The sequence below is a fragment of the Mesoplodon densirostris genome, chromosome 4, assembly GCF_025265405.1.
Source record: "Mesoplodon densirostris isolate mMesDen1 chromosome 4, mMesDen1 primary haplotype, whole genome shotgun sequence".
Classification (NCBI taxonomy): domain Eukaryota; kingdom Metazoa; phylum Chordata; class Mammalia; order Artiodactyla; family Ziphiidae; genus Mesoplodon; species Mesoplodon densirostris.
This window is the reverse complement of record NC_082664.1, coordinates 68,283,912-68,310,625: the sequence shown is the minus strand read 5'-3', so window position 1 is coordinate 68,310,625 and position 26,714 is coordinate 68,283,912. Positions and strand designations below refer to the sequence as shown.

Sequence of the window (26,714 nt, the reverse complement as noted above, 5' to 3'; positions counted from 1 at the left end):
CTTCTCTTGTTGCGGAGCATGGGCTCTAGGCATGCGGGCTCTAGAGCGCAGGCTCAGTGGTTGTGGCACAGAGGCTTAGTTGCTCCGCGGGATGTGGGATCTTCCCAGGCCAGGGCACGAACCCGTGTCCCCTGCATCCGCAGGCAGATTCTTAGCCACTGCGCCACCAGGGAAGCCCAGTGTGGCTATTTTTAAAAACAGGCAGCAGGGTGGATTGGTCCCCTAGGCCATAGTTTGCTGATACCTGATCTATGGGAGAGAATAATACAAAGAGAGATTTGAGACTAGGGACTAGATGCAGATCTTTTTAGCACTGTTAGGAATTTTTGTTATTTAGCCTAAGAGTAAATTGAAATTAACAAGAGTTAGTGGATCTGAAATCACTGGGTTTCAGTATGGAGTGTGGGTTGAGTGATACAGAAGACCAGTAGGCATTTACAGTAGTCTAAGCGAATCATGATAAAAGCTTTGAATAGTTGGAGTGGGGAGGGAGAGTGGTGGCAATGGATAGAATGGGATGGATTTGAGAAATACTTAAAATACATAAGATTTGATAATATATTGAATATGTGGGGAAAGAGTAAAGATGATGAAAGAGATAGGAAAGATATCTCCTTGGTTTCTAGCTTGTGCAGCTTAATCAGTGATGATGCTGTTCCTGATGTAGAGCATTGGACATTTGCCAGGTTTGGAGTGGAGGGATGGAAATTAAAACTTTTAGAGTTCAAGTGGAGATGTCAAATAGGCAGTTAGATATATAGGTCCTCAGAGAAGAGGTCTGAGTTGGAGATATGTATTTAGGAGACAATGAAGTAGAGATGGCAGTAGATGAAATGACCTAGGGAGTGAATACAGAGGAGTGCCTAACACAACCTAGACCAATGTTGAATGGCCAAGGAGCAGAGAGGATCCTTAAAGGTAGGGAGAGTCAAAATAGACGACTTACCCTTTCTTAGCTCATTCCCTCACCTGTAAATTAGGAATGATAATGTTTCCCTTGGAATTGTGGTAGAAATTGGAACTGTGTGTCTCAAGTGTCTGACATACAGCAGTGCTCAATAAATGCTATTATAGTATGCTTCAGGCCTGAAATATCCCAGTATACTCTGTCTGTATTTCAGAATAGTCCTTTGACCCATTTGTTGGATTAGTCTCCTGACTCATTTTTAAATTAAATACTCCTGTGATTTCTGATCCTGAATTTATGTACTTCTTTTTTTGTTTGTTTTCCTCTCTAAGAGAAAAGTTCATTCTCTTTACCTTCATTCTTTGATTCCAACATGGGAGCTATAGTCTAGGAATATTTTCTCAGGTTCCTTGACATTGGAAAATTATAACTTTTGGGCATTAGTGGCATCTAAGGAAGGCTCAAAGATCTGTTTCTCTTAATGTGGGCTTTAGTTGTCATTCCTGCCAAGCAGAGAAGCCTTTATGCTTAATTATCTTTTGTTCTATACCCCCAAATGAGTTTAATATTAGTTGTGGGAACAAAACCTCTAAGACGTTTCTTGATTTGCAAGGATTTTCTTAAGTCATGACCCGTTATAGACATAAATATTTCTATGTAAAGGAAATCTTGCAAAACAATACCTACTTTATAAGTTATTTTGATTTTCTAGTCTATTGCAGTGAAAAAAGAGGTGCTGGTTGTGACCTACTGAATTGACTTCATAACTTAACAGGTGCTTGAAAAATAGTGCTTAAGAGAATGAACTGAATGAGAAAATTTGAGTTGTATTGATAAAATTGACAGTTTTAAACATCCATTCAATGAAGTGAGGTATACTTGTGTTTAAGCTAGTTTGTTTTTTCTTCAGTATCCATTTCAGCGCTGTCAGCTTGATTCAGATAGTAAATAGTAGAATACGTTGAATTTTGTGGTGCATTAGAATAAGCTGGTATTCTAATGATTTTTCTTTTTGAGCTTTTCTTTAAAATTGTTTTCCTGTCTTATTTCCAGGTCATGAATCTTTTCATTCTCTTATTTATATTAGCAACTACCAACTCCTATTTTACTCTCAAATGTTCCATCCAGTCCTTATTATTTTCTCTGTATTTTATTGGTCCCTTCTTATTAAACCCCTCTATCAGATAGTATCTTAGAAGATTCTGCTGCTTTAGCCATTATACTAGGGTTTGGAGCCTGTTTAGGGAAGAATACCAAAATAGGTATGTTTTCTTCAAAAAACTGAAGAGATATCTATGTGTATATATTGAGTCGAATATGTTAATTTAGTATTAGTAGATAGTGAACTGATACCAAGCTATTAATAGGGTAGATCCTTTAGAGTATAGTAAATCTTAAGTTTAGAATTATTTGACTTCTGACTTCTAGAACCTACAGTCTTTATTAAGTAAAATGCCTTTTGAAAACACTGTCAGCCAAACAGTGGTGACCAGAATTTTCTCTTGATTTATAGATTGTTCATTCCAGATACAAAACTAATGAAATATATGAAAGTATGTCTGTGTTGAACTGCTGTTTCTCTGTATCAAAATGTATAAGTTGTAGGGTAAGTTTGCTTTTTATTTTTAGTGTATATCACTTAACCTCTTGACAGTCACTTAACTGTCAGTGTTCACATCTGAGGTTCTTGAAAGAGTTATAATTAAGGCTAAATAAAAATTGGATGCTTAAAGAGCTTACTGTAGGAAGAGCAATACTTAGAGATCAGATACAGAGAGTAGTTTGTACTTTGTTTAATGAGTTAAGTCATTTAACAAAGTCTTGAACTGCTCGATAGTTTCAGGTTTTCTATTTTTCACCTATTTTGGGGGGAGTACCTTGGTTAGATTTCTGGGCGGTTGATAATAGGGTGCCCATTATATATGTTATTACCTTGCAGACACTTCCTTAGGGGAGAGAGTGAGGGTCACTTTTATAAAGGAAGTATGATCAGAAGAATGAGAAAACTGTTTTCCCAGATTCCTCAACCAGCATCTTTTCCAGCCATGAGTTGGGTCTTATATCCATTCCTGACCAGTAAAGTCTGGCCAGGGGTGGAGAATTATGCTGTTGAATGTAGGCCTGAGCCTTTAGAGCTCTGGGTGAGGTTGGCTTCCCCCAAATTAGGGTAATTTCTAAGGGATGAAAACTGCAGTGTCTAATGCAGGCTAGATTTATATGTTGTTTATAGTTGATCTCCATGGCCTAGCATAGTATGTTGTACTATGATCAGTTGAAGTCAGCTTTGTTTTTGTAGTGGTAATGAAAGAACCATTTATGGGTTTTTAAAAATAATTACATTTATTTTGACTCAAGGAAACTGTTGTTTTATTCAACAAGCATCTTACTGAATGCCTTCTATGCCTGAACACTGTCCAAAGCTAAGGATACAGGGATGACTTGGTCATGGGCTCTGCTCTCAGGAATTCAGTCTAGTACATTTGATTTTGGTGAAAATTAAACATATTTTATATTTTCATCAAGGTTAGTAAAACTGGTTCTTTCATATCTCTCATTTCATTTGGAAAGCATTTACTTAGGAGTCTTAGTAACGATTTTTATTGCTTTCATATTGATTGATTAGTTCTAAGGTGTTTCTGAAATTTCTCATAAAGTTAAAATTGGTTTCTTTAGTAGCATTTCTGGTGCTGGTGACATCAATTTATGGTATGACGTAAGTGTGGATATATAATGTGAGTATTTCTGCCTACATTTCACTATTTGCTGTTTCTTTGAATTTGTTCTGTGCTGTTGGGTTGACCATGATCTGTTACTCTTCAAATTCAGAATGAAGTGTAATGAGATGGTTAGTTTTTAAAGCATATTTTGACTGATGTGTTCTAATAAGACTCAATTTAAATGATTGTGTCAGTGGTATGCTTGTTTTCACTAATTTAAAAGCAAATGTAAATGTCTTCAGTGTGGCTTTCTATTCAAACTTTGTGTTTTTTCTTAGCTTTCATAACAACATGTTGAATGTTTAGCAAAAACTGGCATAGCACAAATTATTGAAATACTCTTCTGCAGCACATTCATTATATTAATTGTTAGACTATATTTAGTTAATATATCAAGGAGGCACTTTACCTCTATAACATAGAATACTGTGTTCTTACTATAATTTTATATCAATGGGCAATTGTTACTATTCCAAGACTTATAAGTGAGTTGATAGGGTTGTCAATTTTATGTGCTCCAAAAATTTATATACTACAAATCATCCCATTCAAACCTAGAAGAGTTATTTCCACAGTAGGTATAGTTTTATGATTTTCAGCTCTGTAATGTTTTTTTGTCATCTCAGCTGATGGGTTGAAAGAGTCCTCAATAGGGCTTAATCTATGACTGTGTTAAGAGAAACCTCAACAGAAGGAGGACTGCTTTTTAAAAGTAGTAATATCTGATGTTTACAGTTCTTACAACAGAATATAAGGGTGTGACAAAAGTGATCTTGAGTTAGTATCTAACTTTGTCCATATAAAGGTATACCTTGCATATGTTCGTGTATGTGTGTGTAGTTGTTTTGAACTTTTTGGAAATTGTTCTTAGCCTTTGAAAATTTGAGGAAAGGTTTGGATATTTTTCCTGGAAAAATGCGTGGTCACAAAATTTTAGTGGCATTTTAAGGGTATCATATACACTTTCTAAAGTATATATGGACTCTAGAACCTCTGTTGATGTAAGAGAAGAGAAGAACACACTTGAATTTGTCTCATTCTTTACTGATGCTCTGATTGGCAATCTTTAGAGTGACAGAAAGAACCTAACAGATGACATGGGAAGCAAAGGGAGAAATATGGTTTTAAGAATGAAATGCTGGGTATAATATAAAACTTATTTTGATTTGAATACACTTGAAAAAATATTTTTAGGGAAGTTGGGAAGAAATCTACTCATCCTTAACTTGAATAGCTAGGTGTTTTGCTAGGACCCTCTCCAGGTGACTCCAGGTTTAATTTTTTGTTAGTAAAGTTGTTAATGGCATTAATGAAGTACCTGCCAGGTAGATAATATATGTTGAAATGCTTTATAGGAAGGTATCATCTTAGAGATGAATCAGTGCAAGAATCAGTTTGTCTGATACATGTATACAAGAACCCAGACCACATTTATTTGCTCTCAGTTATTTTCTCTTCCCTCTTTTCACCTAGTGTTAGGTTAAAGGGTCTGAAAGAGCATTCACAACATCCAGCACCTAACAGCTTTTAGAGAATTAAAAAAAAAAAAAAAAAAAAAAAAGGATTAAGTAGACCTTCATGGAGTACTGACTCTAAAGACTTCTTTCTTATGTTGATATGTTATGCTATGGTGTAACACTTATTCTTCCCACATAAAGTAATCACTTTATAGTAGTTTTACTGCTTTGTAGTTTAATAAGTTTTGTTTTTCTTACTACATTGTAAGCTTTTTGAAGGCAGTTATGATTATCATTCATCTTTGTGTACCATACCGTAGTGATTCTCTATCTTTTTTTATATATATATAAATTTATTTATTTATTTTTGGCTGCGTTGGATCTTCGCCGCTGCACGCGGACCCCCACCCCCCCGCCCGCCGGCCGCCGCGAGCAGGGGCCACCCTTCACTGCAGTGCACGGGCCTCTCACCACGGTGGCCCCTCCCGCTGCGGAGCATGGGCTCCAGGCCCACGGGCCCCAGCAGCTATGGCACGCAGGCTCAGCAGCTGTGACCCCCGGGCTCAAGAGCGCAGGCTCAGGAGTTGTGGCGCAGGGGCCCAGCCGCTCCACGGCACGCGGGACCCCCCCCGGACCAGGGCTCGAACCTGCGTCCCCCGCATTGACAAGCGGACTCCCAACCACTGCGCCACCAGGGAAGTTCCTGATTCTCTATCTTGAATTATGTATTGACTTTTTTTTTTAAAGTTAAAGTCTCAGACTTCCCAGGGCTATATCTGTAGCCATCTCCCAAACTTGAGTTCTTAGTCCTTGATTTTATTAGCCTAGCGTAATGGTTCTCAACCAGGGTCAATTTTGACCTGCAGGGAGCACCTGACAATACCTGGAGACATTTTTGGCTGTCACAACTCAGGTGGGGAATTGCTACTGGTATCTGTTGGATTGAGGCCAAGGATGCTGCTAAACACCCTGCAATTCAAAATGTCAATAATACTGAAAAAAAAAGTTGAGAAACCCCGTGTAGCCAAATGTGGTCTTTAATGAAATTCCTGTGAGATTCTAGAAGTCAGTCATACAAGGCTTGTTTGTACTTGCTCATTAGGAAAGGCAGGTTTTTCCTCACAGGTCATAGATATTTCTTCCCTATCCTCACCATGATTGGGTAAGAATGTATTTTCAGGAAGGAGGTACTGTGGGTCAAAGCTACATGCTCTTGCTATTTATCTTGTCTGATCTTTATTCTGCTGTAAGACATGTTTCCATTTCATTGTCACAGTCTTAGTCGAGGTTATCATAACTTCTTACTTGGATTATTGCAATGACCTTTTTAAAAAAAATCATTTTAATTTGAGGTAATTGTAGATGGACATACCATTGTAAGAAATAATACAGAGAGATTCCATGCACCCTTTGCCCAGTTTCCCGCAAAGGTAACATCTAGCAAAACTAGTAAAATATCACAAACGGGGTATTAACATTAATGTGACCCACAGATTCTTTAGATTCTCCCAGGTTTGCTTGTACTTGTGAGTGTGCACACACGCATGTGTGTGTGTACTCTGCAGTTTTTCACACGTGTAGCTTTGTGTATCCTATCCTGCACAATACCTAGCATGATGTTACGCACATGGTAAATGCTCAGTTCTTACACACTGTTGAAAGTACATTACCTTATATCCAAATGAATTCACATAGAGTTGGCTATTTAATTCTTGTAGTTTTATGATAAGAATCATTATTTTGTCTGAATCCTGATTTTATTAGGTTCAGATGCTTAAGCTTAGGTATGTCTATATAATGACTCCAGTAGGAAAAAAAAAATAGGTATAATGAAACTGTTTGCACAACTGGTAAATAAACTAACAGTATTTTGTATGTTTATTAACAGAAATCTTATATGGTAAAGGCTTTCTCTGGTTCCTGTTTATAATTTTGTTTGCTGCTGTTAGTGTTGACTGAGCACCTACCATGTGCCAAGTTATAGTTACTAAAAAGGAAAAGTGGACAGTTTCTAGAGTATTTTGGAAGTCATACCAACAGGGCTTCTTATGCATTCGCTGTGGAGAGTAAGGGAAAATCAAGGCTGATTCCTAAATTTATGGTTTAAGCAACTGGGTAGATTTAGATTTACTGAGATAGTGAAGAAGGTTAAGGGTGAAAGGTTTCAGACCAGAGAGACTCAAGACATCTGTTTTGTGCTTTTTATATTATGTTTAAAATATCTATGTTGACATCCCAGTGGAAGTATAAAAGTTAGATTATGAATCTGGTATTCAGAGGAAGACTTATCAGGTTATTAAAAGGATTGAAAGTTATGAGTTTAGATAAATTCACGTAAGGGCAGAGAATAGCTAGAGAAGAAGGGAGGGGCTCAGAAGTGAGTTTGGGTAGACCAGGAAGACTTGTTGGCAGGTGAAACCGATCCCACTACTGGGCATATACCCTGAGAAAACCATAATTCAAAAAGAGTCATGTACTACAACGTTTGTTGCAGCTCTATTTACAATAGCCAGGACATGGAAGCAACCTAAGTATCCATTGACAGATGAATGGATAAAGAAGATGTGGCACATATATACGATGGAACATTACTCAGCCATAAAAAGAAACGAAATTGGGTTATTTGTAGTGAGGTGGATGGACCTAGAGACTGTCATACAGAGTGAAGTAAGCCAGAAAGAGAAAAACAAATACCGTATGCTAACACATATATATGGAATCTAAAAAAAAAAAAAAAAAAAAAAAAAGGGTTATGAAGAACCTAGGGGCAGGATGACAGGAATAAAGACACAGACATAGAGAATGGACTTGAGGACATGGGGAGGGGGAAGGGTAAGATGGGACAAAGTGAGAGAGTGGCATGGACTTATATATACTACCAGATGTAAAATAGATAGCTAGTGGGAAGCAGCCACATAGCCCAGGGAGATCAGCTCCGTGCTTTGTGACCATCTAGAGGGGTGAGATAGGGAGGGTGGGAGGGAGACACAAGAGGGAGGAGATATGGGGGGATATATATGTATATGTATAGCTGATTCACTTTGTTACAAAGCAGAAACTAACACACCATTGTAAAGCAATTATACTCCAATGAAGATGTTAAAAAAGGAAGAAGGAAAAAAGAAGAAAGAAAGAAAGAAAAATGAATCCCTGGTGAGAAAAGAGGAAAAATTGGTAGAGTAGTGACATGGGAGCCAAGAGAGCAAGTGTTTAAGGAGGAAGTGATCAAGAAAGAATGTTGCTGAGAGCTCAAGAGGAATGAAAAGTTTCTTTTTGATTTGATAGTGTGGAAGTATCTGATCTTGACAAGCAGTTTAGTGGAATGGGAGAGAAAGCCAGATGGAAGCAGGGTGAAGAATGAATGGGATGTGAAAAGTAGAGATAGATGTAGATGATATCTTCAAGAAGTGTTTCTATGAAAGGGAGCAAGATTTGGGTCAGTAGCTAGAGTTCAATATGGGATCAAAAGAGGGTTTTGTTTTCATGTTTGTTTTTAAAAATGAGAGATATTTGTATGTTCATAAGAATGACCCAGGAAAGGGACAGATTGATGCTATGAAAGAAGAGGTGATGGGATGTTGGCTTGTATGAACAGGGGATACTACAGTCATAGGAAGGAAAAGATGAATCAGGGTAGAGATACATAGGTGGGTTGGTTGTAGGTATAAATGAAGAAAAGGGAATTCCTATGTGTCTTTTCCAATGAAATGTGAGTTGACATTAGGAAGAGAGAGGGTAGGTAGTGCTTGTAGTTACATGAGTTTCTTTAATTGCACAACTTCTCAGAATTTTTTAGCATGCTGTGATATGTTGACAATCTCTTGAGTGGGACAGAGTATATAGGGACCAGAGAAAACTCAGATTGGAAGCCATTGGGGAGAAATTTGATTTCCTATTTCTTTCCATTTTGAAAAGAGGATTAAAGTTTATATATCATAGACATAAATTTTTAAATTAATTAATCTGTTTTTGGCTGTGTTGGGTCTTCATTGCTGCATGCAGGCTTTCTCTAGTTGCGGCAAGCGGGGACTACTCTTTGTTGTGGTGCGTGGGCTTCTCATTGTGGTGGCTTCTCTTGTTGCGGAGCACAGGCTGTAAGCACACGGGCTTCAGTAGCTATGGCATGCGGGCTCAGTAGTTGTAGCTCGCAGGCTCCAGAGCGCAGGCTCAGTAGTTGTGGTGCATGGGCTTAGTTGATCCGCGTCATGTGGGATCTTCCCAGACCAGGGCTTGAACCCATGTCCCCTGCATTGACAGGTGGATTCTTAACCACTGTGCCACCAGGGAAGCCCAATCCATTTACATTTATTTTTTAATTTGCTTTTTTCTTGTTATCTATTTTTATTCCTCATCAGCAAAAAAAAAAGAGAGAGAAATAAAGGAACTACTAGTTATCCTTTTCCCTTGTAGATTATTACAAAACATTGAGTATAGTTCCCTGTGCTATACAGTAGGTCCTTGTTGGTTATCTATTTTATATATAGTAGTGTGTATATGTTGATCCCAAGCTCCTAATTTATCCCTCCATGCCCCGTCTCTACCCAATGATGTTTCATTATGTGTTTAGGATTTCTAAGAAGGCAGTTCGAGAGTGCTGTAATTTAAATATTAACTATTACATATTTGAGAACTTTTAAAAATCTGTAGTTGCTTGTTACACACATTTGGATGACATACTGGCTAAATGAAGAATCTTTGCCAAATCTTTTTCCCATGAACATTCACATAGAAGAGTTTTCTGACTTCCCAAGTTTTCGTGAGAACTTTGAGGCTAGCCTGATATTTTCCCTCCTTTGTTGGTCATTGGTTTCTTCTGCCTAGATGCTTTTAAGATTTTTGAAGCTTACTGAGTTCAGCAGCATATGTCTGTAACTTGATGGTTTACTCCTATTGTTTATCTTTCCTGGTGCGTGGTGAGATCATTCAATCTACAAATTAAATTCATTATTTCAGAAGAGACCTCGACTATCTTTGCACTTTTCTCTTTCTCACAAGCAGAATTCCAGAGCATTGGAGTATGTTAATGAACAAAGCAGATAAAAATCCGTGCCCTTGTGTGGAGCTTAAATTGTAGCAGGCATACACCAAATAATAATGATGATGATGATGATATATGAGAAAATTTATATAGTGTTGTGGGTAGGAAAAGCAGTGTAAGGGGGATTAGAAGTACTGGGAAGTAGTTAGAGAAAGACAGGCCATAGATTACAATTTTTAATAGTCAATGTAGGCCTCATTGAGAAGGTAAAGGGAACAGCCAATGCAAAAGTCCTAAGTTTGGAGCATGTGTCACATGCTAAAAAAGCAAGTAAGCTGTGTAAATTACTTGCACAAGGAAGGAAGGGGAGTAAAATGATGGAGAAAGTAGAGGAAAATGAGGTCAGAATATATAGAAGCCGAGTTCAAAGCATGCTAGATTATATACGGCCTTGAAGGCTGTTATTTTGTGGGTCACTATCATTCTTGGTGCTTTATTGAGAACAGTATGTAGAGAATGGTGGTAGAAGCAGGGAGGATTGATTGAGTAGTCAACGTAGTAATCTACATATGTGAAATGGTGATAGCTGTATGGACCAGGGAATTAGCAGTGAAGGTGGTTAAGATCTTATAGATTTGGAAGTAGGGTGTAAGAAAATAAGAGGGATCAAAAAATGACTCCAAGATTTTAACCTGGCAGCTGAAAGGATGGAATTGCCAGCAACTGAGATGTAGAAGGCTGAAGATGGAGCTCATTTTAAGGAAATCATCAGGAGTTCAGTTTTGCACATTAAGAAAGAAATATCTCTTAGACATTCAAGTGAAGAGTCAGGTAGAAGGTTTCAGATGAGTCTGGAGTTCAGGAGAAAGAGCTCAGCTGGCGGTATTAATTTGGGTTAGCAGCATATGGATGACATTACCAAGAGGGTGATTATAGATACTGAGAAGAAAAGGCAGGGACTGAGGCCTGGGGTATTCACAGTATTACAAGGTTGCCGAGGAGGCACAAGCTAAGGAGACTAATAAGGGGAGAACAAGTGAGATAATAGAGGTCGTCTCCTGAAGTCCACTAAAGAGAGTGACTGCTGAAAAGTTAAGTAAGATGAGAGCTGAGAACTGACTATTGCAAAACAGTCATTCGTGAACTTAATAAGAGCAGATTTAGTGGAGTCATGAGAGTGATAAACTAGTATAAGTACATATAAGAGGGAATGGAAGGAGAGGAATTGGAGACAGCTAGTATAGATGATTTATGTAGAGTTCTGCAAAAGGGAGTAGAATTCTGGAGCAGTAGCTAGCAGAGAGAAGAAGATTAAGACTTCTTTTAAAAATGGGAACAAAAGTATTTTTTGGCGTGTGTCAAAGAAATGATACAGTAGAAAAGAGAACTCTGATGATCTTTTCCACTTTATTCTGATGTTTTCAATCATATTTAATCTTTTATTAAAGAGGTATTCATTTCTTTAATGGTTTTTTTTCTTCACTTTACATTTTGCCTCTGGTTGTCTCATTTCTTCTTTAATCTTTTATTTCAAGAATCCCATAATAAATTTAATAGAGAAATCCAAAATTTCTTGTTTCCTGGTTTTATTCTTTGAAAGCCTCCTCAACTGTTTTTTGCTACTTAAGTTTTCTGCAGTTTGTTGGTTACATATGAGGCAATTGAGGTATTGGTTTTTCCAGTGTTATTGATTGTATCGATAGTATTTATTGAATATTTGAGGATGTTGCTTAGATGCTCTCCTTTGTTGTGTTGCTGATATTGCGGAAGTGGAAGAGCAGATTCTGTAAAGAGCTATTTATATGCCTTTTCCTGGTCCTGTTTACTTATACTAATGATAGTTTTTAATATCCACTGGACACTTAACTGATAACATTGTTTATATTATTTGTGAAGTAGAATGTTTATTTTACTGGATATGCTTTTGCAGACATGAGATTTGCCTAAGTGGCCAGGAAGAAAAGACCATGGGTATTTGCATTTAAGCAGAAATTAAGATTTGTATGAATGTAGTAATGAATCAGAAGTTGGATTATCATAAATCAGATCCTGTTTTCCTGCTGGCATAATTATTTATTGGGACCTGCCATTTCTGACTATTGGTTCATCAAAAGCTATAGATATAAATGACCAAATAACCATATGCCTCATCTTTTTCTTGCATTTCAGAGAACCTTGATGGAATTTTATAGCAGTTGTAATCATCTAGCCTTAGTTTAATTTATGAAATAGATTTTAAATTATATAAGTTAATTTGAATTGGTATAAATTTGTAGCTATAGATTAGCAACTCTTAACTAAGGGTTGTATGTTAGAATAATGTAGAGTTTTTCAAAATTCACATTTTTAAAGAACTCCCTGAAGTGATTCTTATGCTTAAGAACTATCACTTATAGAAAAAAAGTTATATATGTTTTTATTCATCATAAAAGCTAATATAGGAATGTCTAATTCAAAACTATTTTCCTACATAGAGTTTTCTTTTGCACCAGTGTAAATTAGTAGGAAAATTGGTAAAGTCACATAAGCTTTTTATGCTTTTTTCCCCCATATATGTGAACTATAACTTGACTGTCAGGGCAGTTATATGTTAGTAAATTATCCCTTTATACTTTGCCAGAAATTCCATGCTATAAGCCACTTAGCATTTCATTGCCTCAGATTACTGGTGTAATCTGATCTTGGAGTAACTGCAGAATTAAATAACTTGCCCTTGTAACTTTATGGACTTTGGGGGATGGATATTCCCTGAGCATAAGCCAGAGAAATCTACCCCCAATTTTAGTGAAGTATTCAGAGCTTAGTTTGGTTCCTAAAGGGTAATATGAAAAGAGAATTTCTTAAGAGTTGATTGGAACAGTTAGGACTAGCTAGCTTACTTTTCTTACAACTTTGTTTTTTAGGTGTCATTGCAGATTAAGATCTTTTATTCCTGTTGCTCCTGCCATAGGCTAGGCATTGCTGTTTTCATTAATTTGCTTAAGTGTAATCTTTTTCACCACTGTATTATCTCTCTAAACAAAACGTCCATCTTTGCCTCAGTTTTCACTTTTGTAACCAAATGGTGCAGCTAGTAGTTTGCAGGCTGGAAAGCACCTTAGTGCCCCTGAGAAAGAAGAGGACCCAGTCGCTGTATCCCTACCTCAGCTTTGAAATTACAATTTCTTCATTTCTACTTTCTTGCACATTGTTCTGTTTTGGTGGTGGTGGTAGTGGAAGGATTGTTTAAGGAGTAAGGAAGGATCCACACTACTTGACTTGGTGGGCTAGGTCTTGAGCCAGACCAAGTATTCCAATGCTTTGTTGGTAACATTTCAGACAACTAGTTATATTGTATGTAATCTGTACCTACCAGAGTTTATGTAATCTGTATCATCAGAGTGATAATATATGAAGACTTAGAAGTTGGATTTCATGAGATCTGGAAGTTTGCTAGGTAGAGCAGCCTGAAATTGAAATGAAGAAAGGACTTGATTGATTATGCAAGGTTGCATAACTTGGAACTTGGAAGAACACATTGAAAGATCAGTCCATCCAAAGAAGAGACTCCTCTGGGAAGAACTGGAAATTAAAATGAGGACTGTTGCTTTAAGCATTGAAAGCTCTGCCTGTGTTCCCTCCCCTGCCCCCACACACACTTTTCTGATTAGAAATGGTATGTTTTTATGTGATTTGTAAGTCAGTAACAATACTTATGACAAATATAAATACACCCTACTTTAAGGAAGACTGACTCAGAATCTCCTTAAGGGTTGAATTCCAGGCAGTATTTCCTTAGGTTTTTGAAATGTTCGCTCCCTGGTTAAGAACCCATTTACTCCCAATGCAATATTGAAATTAAACTTTGAAAATTCTTACATAATTTTGTTTTTTTATTATTGTGAAAATGTTTTGTTCATTACTTATAAAAATCATCTTTTTGGGGGTGCTTAATAAAACATTTTTAATAGACTAAATTAACATCTCCTTTCCCACTAGGATGTTATTTTCTTTTATAAAAATTACCTTAATATTTAAGAACTAGAGTCAATAGATAGGAAGAAAATGGGGAAATGATGGGGTTAAAACTCCTGGAGTTGCATAGCTTCATTGTATAATCAATAATTAAAGCTATGTTATATTCTTACTAATATAACTGTGCACAAAAATCTCACTTGGAACTTCCCCAAAGACCAAATAACAAATGCACCAATCAACAGACCACACTGAAACTGAATTGAGCATTGCTTACTCCTAGTTTCTCCTTTTCACTTGGCACTGAAAAATGATCTTTTCTAATTTCCCTACCTATCCAGTTTTCTATTATTTTCCAAAGGGAAAAGTTTCTTCTATTCAGCCATTTTTTTGTCTGTTCACTTTTGTCTCTTTCTCTTGGTCACGTTGCTGCTTCTAGCAGAATTTATTTAATGAACCGGTATTGATGGGCATTTAGGTTGGATATGGCTTTTAAATGTATCTTTTGATACAAAATGTTTATTTACATTGCTTAATACTAATGTTTTTCTGAAGGAAATTAATTTTAATAGTTTTAACTTGAATATGTTTTCTTATAGCAGAAAAAGAAAACTAAGAACTTCAACCCACCAACACGTAGAAATTGGGAAAGTAATTACTTTGGGATGCCCCTCCAGGATCTGGTTACAGCTGAGAAGCCCATACCACTATTTGTTGAAAAATGTGTGGAATTTATTGAAGATACAGGTAGGATAGAAGTATCATTGCAAGAGGTTTGATATAAAGTTTCACTTTTGCTACACCAATAGTTTGTCAAATGTTCCTGATTCAAGCTAAAATTTGAAAGAGGTGTATCGTTCTCATTAGGATTGATTATCTTGAGTATTAATTCTAGATGTAACCATCTGATATTTGAAAGCAGTTTTGTTGTTAGCCAGTCATGCTTTGGTTGGACTTCTCTTTATTAAATGGCTAAGTCAAATACTAAAATGTTAAACTTACCTTATTCTGGAATTTAGAATAACTCAGTTATTAAATTAAGCTACTGTTTAATCATAGATATGATTTAAATCAGTAATTTGAATATTTGCAACATTTTAAGTCTAATTCTATTTTTTAACTCATTTTACACGTGAATTTTTCTTTTAAAAATTCATAGCAATATTTGTGAATGTGCAAGAGGTAGCTTGTTTGTGATGTTACTATTTATTCAGCAGCACTAGCTTAATATGGTTTGTATGGTTTGAGTTGTATTTGTAAGGAGTGTGTAGATATCCCACTGTTTTAAAAACAAGCCTGCTCTTATGTTTACTTTGTCTGATGAAACTATTACTGAGGGTTGGACTAGTCAGAGTTGGGTTATAAAGGCAGAAGAATATTATGTTTATGTGCATTTAAAATGAATACAAGTTAACCATGAAACTTCAGTGATTTGAATGGACTCCAAAATTTAATGGTTTGAAAACATGAGCTAATTTCATTTTAGCTTTATTTATTCTTAATGACCTTTTTTGATAAACAAGTATTGTTTAAAGAATAAACAAGTTAGGATGCCCATGTCCTATCTAAAAAATCAAGCTCATTTTTACTTAGGTGTATGTACGCCATACCATTTAATCTGGACTGTCAGCTAAGTTCTATACGTACATATTAGGTTGTCTGGTGAGAAGTGCTAACTTTCAGTTTTAATAACAAGTGGAATATGGGGCAATACCTGTTATCCACTGGTATTAGAGTTGAAATAGCCTATCTTCTCCTTTAAGTTAATAAATTTTAATTTATAGAGCCTGTATTTGGATATGCCTTTAATCATTTGTTTTTTCCTTCAACAGAAGTATTAGGCAAATTTCTTTATGTATTTCTGTCCATCTTTAGCATAGTAGAAATGCAGAGGTTCTTATAATATTAGCTATCTGCTTTGAGGTTAAAGAAATCTCATTTTCTCTAGTAATATAATTAGGCCTTGTGGATATGACTGAGCAATTCAAAAAGACTTTTCTTTAGTGATTAGAAAATAGCAATAAAGAAATAATGGATTGCATTTTGTACATTTATTTTTATAATTAAAAAGTCCCACTTCTTGAATATTTTCATTGTAGTTGAGTGATTTGGCTTGAGGAAAATAAATTCCAAGTGTAAGATAAAATGAAAATTCTAGTTCAATTCTTAGCAACATTTGAGTTAGTTCAGTCAACTGGCAGGTAATTTATATATTTAAGTGCTTTGTTAGAAGTATACTTAGGTACCATAAGACCATAAGAATACTTATATAAAGATTAAAGCTAGTTCTTTTGATGTAGTAGTATGTATTATTTTGTTACTGATTAATGCTAATCCATTTTAGCAGAAATTCTCAGTTGTCTAAGAATTGAATATCAGATTCTCATTATGGACTGGAGCAGCCATCTCCATATTTAAGGTTTAACTTGTAACGTAAATATAATCAACACCCTTGTTTAGAGGACTAACCTTCTTTTAAACAACCCTGAAGAAAATATGGTGGAAGTTTTAAAAATCAGCTTTACTGTCATAACTTACATGCAATAAAATTTACCAATTTTAATTATACAGTATGAGTTTTAATAACTCTATAGTCATATAAACACCACCACAATCAAGATATAGAACATTTTTATCACCTCAGAAAGCATCTAGTCTTTTGTCAGGTATGTTAGCTCTTAGTTTTTTGTAGATATTCTTTATCAGGTTGAAAAGTATCCTTCTATTCTATTTCTTTAAAGAAAGCACTGGATCTTTTATTTTTATTTTTATTTTTTAAGATATTTATTTATTTATTTATGTCTGCATTGGGTCTTAGTTGAGGCATGTGGAGTCTTCGTTGAGGCACGCGGGATCTTTCTCGTTGCGGTGCTCGGGCTCTTCGTTGTGGTACTTGGGCTTCTCTCTAGTTGTGGCGTGCGGGTTCCAGAGCGCCAGGACTCTTTAGTTTGCAGCATGCTGGCTCTAGTTGGGGCACATGAGCTCAGTAGTTGTGGCATGTGGGTTTTAGTTGCCCTGCGGCATGTGGGATCTTAGTTCCCTGACCAGGGATTGAACCCGCGTCCCCTGCATTGGAAGGTGGATTCTTTACCACTGGACCACCAGGAAAGTCCCAATCCTTCTATTCTTAGTTTGCTGCATTTTTATCCAAAACGGATGTTGATTTTGTCATGTGGCTTTTCTGCTTCTGTTGATATGATCCTAGAGTTCTTATTAAAGTCTGTTTATGTGGTGAATTATATTAATTGATTTTTTTTGAGGTTTTTTTTTTTTTTTTTTTTTTTTTTTTGGCTGTGGGGTCTTCATTGGGTCTTCGTTGCTGTGCACGGGCTTAGGCTCTAGGCACGCAGGCTTCAGTAGTTGTGACTCATGGGCTCTAGAGCGCAGGCTCAGTAGTTGTGGTGCACGGGCTTAGTTGATCCGCGGCATGTGGGATCTTCCCGGCCAGGGCACGAACCCGTGTCCCCTGTATTGGCGGGTGGAATCTTGACCACTGTGCCACCAGGGAAACCCCATTAATTGATTTTTAAATGTTGATCTTTAAACTCACCTTGTGTTCCCGGGTTAGTCATACACCTCTTGGTCATAATGTTTTATCGCTGGATCCAGTTTGCTAAAATGTTAAAGATTTCTGCATTCTAAGAAATATTGGTCTATAGTTTTCTTTTCTTACAGTGTCTTTGGTTTTGCTATCAGGGTAAACCTGGCATCATAGACTGAAGTCTATTTTCTGGAAAAGTTTGTATAGAATGGTAATATTTCTTTATTAAATTTCTGTAGAATTCACCCGGGAAACTATTTGGACCTGGAATCTTGCTTGTGAGGAGGCTTTTAACTATACATTAAATTCCTTTAATAGATACAGGGCTGTACAGATTTTCAGTTTCTTCAGTAAGCATTGATTGTTTGTGTCTTTCAAGAAGTTTGTCCATTTCATTCAAGTTGGCAGAAGTGGTTTATAAAATTCCTTATCATACTTTTAATGTCTGTAGCATCTGTCTTCTCTTTTGTTTTTGGCATTACTGATTTCTTTTTTTGTCCTCTTGAGAGAGGTTTATCAATTTTATTGATCTTTCAAAAAACCAACTTTTGGTTTTATTGATTTTCTTCTCGTCCTTTTCTAAATTCATTGAATTCTTTTTTTCTGTTTTCCTTCTTTCTGCTTTCATTTTGTTTATTTATGGTTTCTTAAAATGGAAGCTAGATAATGATTTTGACCAGTCTTCTACTATAATGTTAAATGTTTAAAAATTTCCTGTAAACATTATTTTAGCTGTGTGTCACTGATCTTGATATGTTTCCATTTTCATTCAGTTCAAAATACTTTGTAATTTTCCTTTTGACTTTTTAATTTAACTCATTGATTATTAAAAGTGTTTTATTTCTAAATGTTTTCCAGATATCTTTCTGTTATTCATTTCTAGTTTAATTCTGTTGTAGTTGGAAAACAGTTTGATTTCAGTGTAAGTTTATTGAGACTTGTTATTTATAGCCCAGAATGTGTCTATTCTGAAGAATGTTCCATGGAGCCTTCAGCAGAATGTTTTTTAAGCCATTGGGTGAAGGGTTCTATAAATGTCAGGTCAGGTTCTTGAGAGTATTCGACAAGTCTTGTCTATCCTTACTGGTTTTCTTGTTGACTTGTTTTTTTAATTGAGTACTATTGAAATCTGAAATCATGATTGAGATTTGTCTGTTTCTCCTTTCAGTTTTGTTAGTTTTTGCTTCATGTGTTTTGAAATTCTTTTAGTTGCACATACATTTAGGATTATGTCTTTTTTTGTGAACTGACCTATTATTATTATGAAGCATTCTCCTTGTTCTGAAGCCTCATTCGTCTAAAATTAACATAGCCAATGGTATTTTCTTTTGAATAGTGTCTATGTGGTATATCGTTTTTCATCCTTTCATTTGTATCTTTATATTTAACATAGTTTCTTGTGGATAGCATATCTGAATCTGACAATCCACTTCTTTTAAGCGGAGCGTTTATTAGATCATTGGCTTTTCATGTAATAATCAATATAACTGGTTTAAAATCTGCCATCTTGTTTTTATTTTCTTTTTGTCTCATGTGAACATTATTCCTTTTCTCTTCTTTTCCTGCCTTCTTTTGGATTAACTGAATATTTTTTATTCTATTTTAACTCTAATGTCAGGGTTATTAGTTATATTTATCTGTTAGGATTTTTTAGTGGTGCTCTAGAATTTGAAATAATAAAAAGTTCAGAAAGTTAAAAAGGCATCAGTTATCACTTTTATACCATCCTAGTGACTTTGCTTTTTAAATGAATGGACAACGATGTACAGTTTTCACTATGTGGCCACTGGTTTAAAAGATGCTGACTTTGTTTTTTCATTCATTTTTACGGGAAAAGGGGACTTGTACATAAGGTCAGTCCTGCTCCTTCAGAATCATGTTAAATGTGGCTAACAGTGTAGGTACAGAACTGTAGTTAATTGTGCATTTGTGATTTTTATCACTCTGTTTGTTTGATCACAGTTCATCTTCAGGCAGCATTACACCACCATGATATGTAGCTTAAGAACCTTGGAGCAGTTCATTTAACCCTCCTATCCCTTGTTCTTTTGTTGTACATTTTAATTTTACAATATGTTTTAAACATCACAGTATATGTTCATAATTTTTGCTTTACACAGATAATTATCCTTATTTTTGAAAGATATCACATACTCTACAATTCACCCATTTAAATTGTACAATCCAGTGGTATATTTGTATATTCATAGAATTGTGCAGCCATTGGCAATTTCAGTTTTAGAGCATTTTCATCACTCCCAAAATAAACCCCACCCATTAAGCAGTCAGTCCTTCTTCTCCACACCCACCCCCCCTTAACTTTCTGTCTCTATAGATTTACCTGTTCTGGTCTTTTATGACTGGCTTCTTTGCTTTAACATAGTGTTTTATAACATCAGTGTTAGCATCTATCAGTACTTCATTCATTTTTATTGTTGAATAATTTTCCATTGATGAACATTTGTGTTGTTTGCCACTTTTTGACTATTGTGAATATTGCTGCTGTGAACCCTCCTGTAAAAGTTTTGTGTGGACACGTTTTTCACTTCTTTTGAGTATATATACCTAAGAGTGGAATTTCTAGATCATATGGTAGCTCTATGTTTAACCTTTTGAGGAATTTACCAGACTGTCTTCCAAAGTGGCTGCACCATTTTACATTCCCACCAGCAATATGCAAGAGTTCCAGTTTCTCCACATCTTTGCTAACACTTATTTTCTGATTTTTTGATTATAGCCATCCTAGTGGGTATGAAATGGTATCTCATATGGTTTTGATTTTCATTTCCCTGATGACAAATGATGTTGAACATATTTTCAGGTGTTTATTGGCCATTTGTATATCTTCTTTGGAGAAGTATATATTCAGATACTTTACCATTTTTAAATTGAGTTGTTTGTCTTACTGTTGAGTTTAAGAGCTCTTTATATATCCTGGATACAAGTTGCTTTCAATATGACTTGCAAAAAATTTTTCCCCAGATTCCTTGTTGGTATCGTTTGAAGCACAAAAGTTGAAAATTTTGATGAAATCCAGTTTTTAAAAAAATTTTGTTACTGTGCACATGGTATCATATCTAAGAAGGTTTTGCCAAACCCAAGATCACAAAGATTTATTCCTATATATTCTTCTACGAGTTTTTTGGTTTTAGCTCTTTCATTGAGGTCTGTGATCCATTTTGAGTTAATTTTTGCATATGGCACAAAGAAGGATTCCAGCTTGATTCGTTCGCTTCTACGTATCCATTGTCCAAGCACCACTTATTGAATTGCCTTGGCATTCTTTTTGAAAATCAGTTGACTGTAAATATGAGTACTTCTGCACTTCCACATTTATTCCATTGATCTATATGCCTATCCATTTTTTAAAAATATTTATTTGGTTGCACTGGGTCTTAGTTGTGGCAGGTGGGCTCCTTAGTTGTGGCTCATTGGCTCCTCAGTTGCAGTATGCTGGCTTCTCAGTTGTGGCATGCGAAATCTTAGTTGCAGCATGCATGTGGGATCTAGTTCCCTGACCAGGGATTGAACCTGGGCCCCCTGCATTGGGAGCATGGAGTCTTAACCACTGCACCACCAGGGAAGTCCCTATGCCTATCCTTTTTTGCCAGTACCACTTTGTTTTCATTATTTTAGCTTTCTAGTAAGTTTTGAAATTGAGAAGTGTAGTCCATCAACTTTGTTCTTCTGATAGTTCTAGGCTGTTGATGGATTTCTTTTTTCTTTTCAGCTTTTTTATTTTTTATTTATTTATTTTATTTATTTTTGGCTGCGTTAGGTCTAAGTTGCTATGCGCGGGCTTTCTCTAGTTGTGGCAAGCGGGGGCTACTCTTCATTGCAGTGTGCGAGCTTCTCATTGCAGTGGCTTCTCTTGTTGCGGATCATGGGCTCTAGACGCGCGGGCTTCAGTAATTGTGGCACATGGGCTCAGTAGTTGTGGCTTGCGGGCTCTAGAGTGCAGGCTCAGTAGTTGTGGCACACGGGCTTAATTGCTCTGTGGCATGTGGGATCTTCCTGGACCAGGGTGTGAACCCGTATCCCCTGCATTGGCAGGCGGGTAACCACTGCACCACCAGGGAAGCTCTTCTTTTCAGCTTTTTAAAGACTGCTTCTTGTCTTCTGCATGATATTTAAAAGGAAATCTGCTGCTATTCTTAGCAGTATTCCTCTGTATATGATGTGTTCCCCTTTCTCCCTCGATTCCCAGCTGCTTTTAATATTATTCTCTCTAGTTTTTAGCAACTTTATTAAAAATGTATTTTAGTGTGTGCTTTAAAAAAAAAACACTTCTGCTTGAGGTTTCTGGAGCTTCTTAGATCTCATGGTTTATAATTTTCAAATTTGCGGCCATTATTGAAATATTTTTTCCTGTTCTATTTCCCAGTTATGGACTCCAGTTACATGGTGTTAGACATCTTAAAATTGTTCCACAGCTTACTGAGACTTTTCATTTTTTTAAACCTTTTTTTCTTTCAGTGTTTCATTTCACCTAGACTGTGTATCTATTGCTATATCTTCTAGTTCACTGATTTTTTTTTTTTTCCCTGTATGGTCAAATCTAGAAGTTCCATGTTAAGTCTCTTTTTTATTTGTTTCATTTATCAATATCATGTTGATATTTTCTTTTACATCTTTAAATATACTTATAAAATTTATAATAGCTGTTTTAAGGCCCTTGTTTTATGGATTCTGTCATATTTTATTTCTCGATCTGTTTATGTTTCTGTTGGCTTTTCTCCTGATTATGGGCTGTATTTTTCTGCTTCTTTGGCTGGCGGTTTTGATTTCACATCAGACATTTTGAATTTTTCATTTTGCGCGGTGAATTTTCTAGTGTTCCTTTAAAGAGTGTTGGATTTGTTTTTTCATGTGTTAATAAGCCTTTTGTGTATCAGTCTGGTCCTTTCTAGGCTTGCTTGTAAGTTTATTTTGGCAGAGCCACGGCAGCTTTTATTCTAGTATTTATTTAGACCTACTTTAAGGTGTGAAGACTTCACTTAGTGCCCTGCATATTAGAGGGTCTTAAATCAGCTATACTTCAATTAAAAAAAGAAAACAATACTTAAAAAAAAAAAGTCTTTTGAGAATGGAACTTGGACTAGTGTCAGCCCCTGTCCTCAGAAAGTTTCCTCTCACACACTTGCAGTATTCAGCCAAAGACTCCAGTGTCTTTTCTGCATATCTCTGAGGCTCTTTCTCTATATATCTCTCCCTCTTTTTTTGGTACTCTACCTCACAAATTCTAGACATCTCATCCTTTCTGAACTCCTGTCTCCATATTCTCAACTCTGGTGGGCCATTATGATTCCACCTCTCTGCACTGCTATCTCAAATCTGTTTCCAGGCACTAAATCGGGGCATTCAGACATTTTAATTTATTTGCTTCTTTTTCCTTACAGATTAGTTTTGAGCTGCCTATAGTTCAGTGTCTGAAAACTGTTGTTTCATATAAATTTTACAGTTTTTAGTTGAAGTTGTGCTAAGTTCCAGTTAGGAAATGACCCTTGAAATATTAGTATACGTTTTAAGTAGACAGAAAGTGTGGTGGAGAGAGATTGAAAAGAAAGCGTAATAGTCCTGTCTCAGAAACTATTTAGGATAGATAAGGAGTTGAAATAGTCTCAAAAATGCCTCTCAGATTCTATATTAGGGTGACTATAGGTGGTACACCATTAATGAAAACAGGAATTATGGTATGAAAAGCAGATTTGACAGTTTGATAATAGATTCATATTATGTACATCTTAAATCTTAAGGTGCCTGTAGGGCAGTGGTCCCCAACTTTTTTGGCCCCAGGGATCGGTTTTGTAGAAGACAATTTTTCCACAGACTGGCAGGGGCACGGGGCCTCTCCCATTGCAGAGCACAGGCTCTGGAGGCGCAGGCTCAGCAGCCATGGCTCACGGGCCCAGCCGCTCCATGGCATGTGGGATCTTCCCGGACCGGGGCACGAACCCGTGTCCCCTGCATCGGCAGATGGACTCTCAATCACTGTGCCACCAGGGAAGCCCAGTTATTTGGTCTTAAGATGTGACTTTGGTAATTGTCATTGTATAGATATTAATGTAAACTATGTGCTGATGAAATTCAGGGTGAGCATAGAGAGTGAGAAGAAAAGGTCACACAAAAGAATGGAGCCCTAAAACAGTAAGAAGAAAATTTTTAATAAGAAGGAAGCATGGTTATCAGCTTTGAAGTTACAGGGGTTAGATGACTGAGAATACTTTTTTTTTTTTTACATTTTTATTCAGGTGAAATTCATATATTATAAAATTAACCATTTTAAAGTATACAGTTCAGTGACATGTAGTACATTTACCATGTTGTTGTACAACCACTGCTTCATCTAGTTCCAAAGATTTTCATCACCCCAAAGAAAACTATACCAATTAAGTGGTTATTCCCTTCCCTTTTCCCCCCTTGCTCCATCCTCTGCAACTATAAACTTACTTTCTGTCTTTATGGATTTACTTATTCTGGATAGTTCATATAAATGGAATCACACAATGTGTGACCTTTTGTCTGGCTTCTGTCATTTCGCATAATGTTTTTGAGATTCATCTGTTGTAACGTGTCATTGTATGGATACATACCACATTTTGTTTATTTGTTCAGTTGGTGGGCATTTGGTTTGTTTCCACCCTTTTGCTGTTGTGAACAGTGCAGAAGTGAACATTCATGTACAAATATTTGTTTAATACCTGTTTTCAGTTATTTTGGGTACATACTTAGGAGTGAAATGGTGGGTTGTATGGTAATTCTATATTTAACTTTTTGAGGAAATGTCAAACTGTTTTCTACATTTTACATTTCCATCAGCAATGTATAAGGGTTCAAATTTGTCCACATCCTCCTCAACACATGTTATATTCTGTGTGTGTGTGTGTGTGTGTGTGTGTGTGTGTGTTTTATTTATTTTTATTTTTTTATACAGCAGGTTCTTATTAGTTATCTATTTTATACATATTAGTGTATATATGTCAATCCCAATCTCCCAATTCATCCCACCACCACCACTCCCCCACTTTCCCCCCTTGGTGTCTATACATTTGTTCTCTAAATCTGTGTCTCTATTTCTGCCTTGCAAACTTGTTCATCTGTACCATTTTTCTAGATTCCACATATATGTGTTAATATATGATATTTGTTTTTCTGTTTCTGGCTCACTTCACTCTGTATGACGGTCTCTAGGTCCATCCACATCTCTACAAATGACCCAGTTTCATTCCTTTTTATGGCTGAGTAATATTCCATTGTATACATGTGCCACATCTTCTTTATCCATTCATCTGTCGATGGGCATTTAAGTTGCTTCCATGTCGTGGCTATTGTAAATAGTGCTGCAGTGAACATTGGGGTGCATGTATCTTTTTGAATTACGGTTTTCTCTGGGTATATGCCCAGTAGTGGGATTGCTGGGCTCATGTGGTAATTCTATTTTTAATTTTTTAAGGAACCTCCATACTGTTCTCCATAGTGGCTGTATCAATTTACATTCCCACCAACAGTGCAAGAGGGTTCCCTTTGCTCCACACCCTCTCCAGCATTTATTGTTTGTAGATTTTTTGATGATGGCCATTCTGACCGGTGTGAGGTGATACCTCATTGTAGTTTTGATTTGCATTTCTCTAATAATTAGTGGTGTTGAGCAGCTTTTCATGTGCCTGTTGGCCATCTATATGTCTTCTTTGGAGAAATGTCTATTTAGGTCTTCTGCCCATTTTTGGATTGGGTTGTTTGTTTTTTTAATATTGAGCTGCATGAGCTGTTTATATATTTTGGAGATTAATCCTTTGTCCATTGATTCGTTTGCAAATATTTTCTCCCACCCATTCTGAGGGTTGTCTTTTTGTTTTGTTTATAGTTTCCTTTGCTGTGCAAAAACTTTTTAAGTTTCACTAAGTCCCGTTTGTTTATTTTTGTTTTCATTTCCGTTACTCTAGGAGGTGGGTCAAAAAGAATCTTGCTGTGATTTATGTCAAAGAGTTTTCTTCCTATGTTTTCCTCTAAGAGTTTTATAGTGTCCAGTCTTACACTTAGGTCTTTAGTCCATTTTGAACTTATTTTTGTGTATGGTGTTAGGGAGTGTTCTAAATTCATTCTTTTACATGTAGCTGTCCTGTGTGTGTGTTTTAATTCTAGCCATCCTATTATTCCTTTTTGATAGGGATTGCATTTTGATCTGTAGATGACTTTGGTAATATTTCCATCTTAACAGTATTAAGTCTTCCAATCCATGAACACTAGATGTCTTTCCATTTATTTAGGTCTTCTTTAATTTCTCTCAACACTGTTTTATAGTTTTCACTGTACAAGTCTTGCGTTTCCTTGGCTAAGTTTATTCCTAGGTATTTTATTCTTTTGGATGCTGTTATAAACGGAATTATTTTCTTAATTTCATGTTCGGAATGTTTGTTTCTACTATATAGAACTGATTTTTGTGGGATTATCTTTTATCCTGCAACTTTGCTGAAGTTTTTTTTATTAGCTTATTAGTTTTTTTGGTGTGTGGGTGTATTTGGGATTTTGTCTGTATATAAGGTCATATCCATTGTGAATAGGGATAGCTTTACTTCTTCCTTTGAAATTTGGTTGCATTTTATCTCTTTGTCTTGCTCTGGCTTGAACTTCCAGTGTAATGTTGAAAAGCTGTGGTGAAAGCAGGCATTGCTGGTATTCCTTACTTTAGAGAAAAACTTTCATTCTTTCACCATTATGTTAGCTCTGAGTTTTTCATAAATGCTCTTTATCGCATCGTGGAAGTTCCCTTCTGTATTAGTTTCCTGGAGTTGCCATAATGAAGTCCCACAGACTGAGTAGTTTAAAACAACAGAAATTTATTTGCCAACAGTCTAAAGGCTGGAAATCTGAAATCAAGATGTCAGCTGGGTCACACTTCATCTGAGACTCTGGGTAGAATCTTTCCTTGCCTCTTTCTGGCTTCTGGTGGTGGCGGTCAATCCTTGGTGTTCCTTGGCTTGCAGCAGTGTTAACTCCAGTCTCAGCCTTTGGGGTTCTCCCTGTGTCTCTGTCTTCTAAGAAAGACACTAGTCATTGTATTAAGGACTCACCCTACTCCAGTATGATGTCATCTTATCTTAGCTGATTACATCTGTGATGACCCTGTTTCCAAATAAGTTCCCCTTCTGAGGTCTTAGGG

The 26,714-nt window shown here is 36.2% G+C and overlaps 1 protein-coding gene across 3 annotated transcripts in view; it reads left to right on the top strand.

Moving 5' to 3' along the window:
• ARHGAP5 (Rho GTPase activating protein 5) overlaps positions 1 to 26,714 on the top strand; it is a 71,604-nt gene that overhangs the window by 19,545 nt on the left and 25,345 nt on the right. For 2 of the 3 annotated variants that reach the window (XM_060096328.1, XM_060096327.1), the window contains exon 3: positions 14,613 to 14,760. In XM_060096328.1, the coding sequence (XP_059952311.1) occupies positions 14,613 to 14,760 (148 nt within the window). The remainder of the gene's footprint in view (positions 1 to 14,612; positions 14,761 to 26,714) is intronic. The other variant, XM_060096329.1, reaches the window with a different exon arrangement.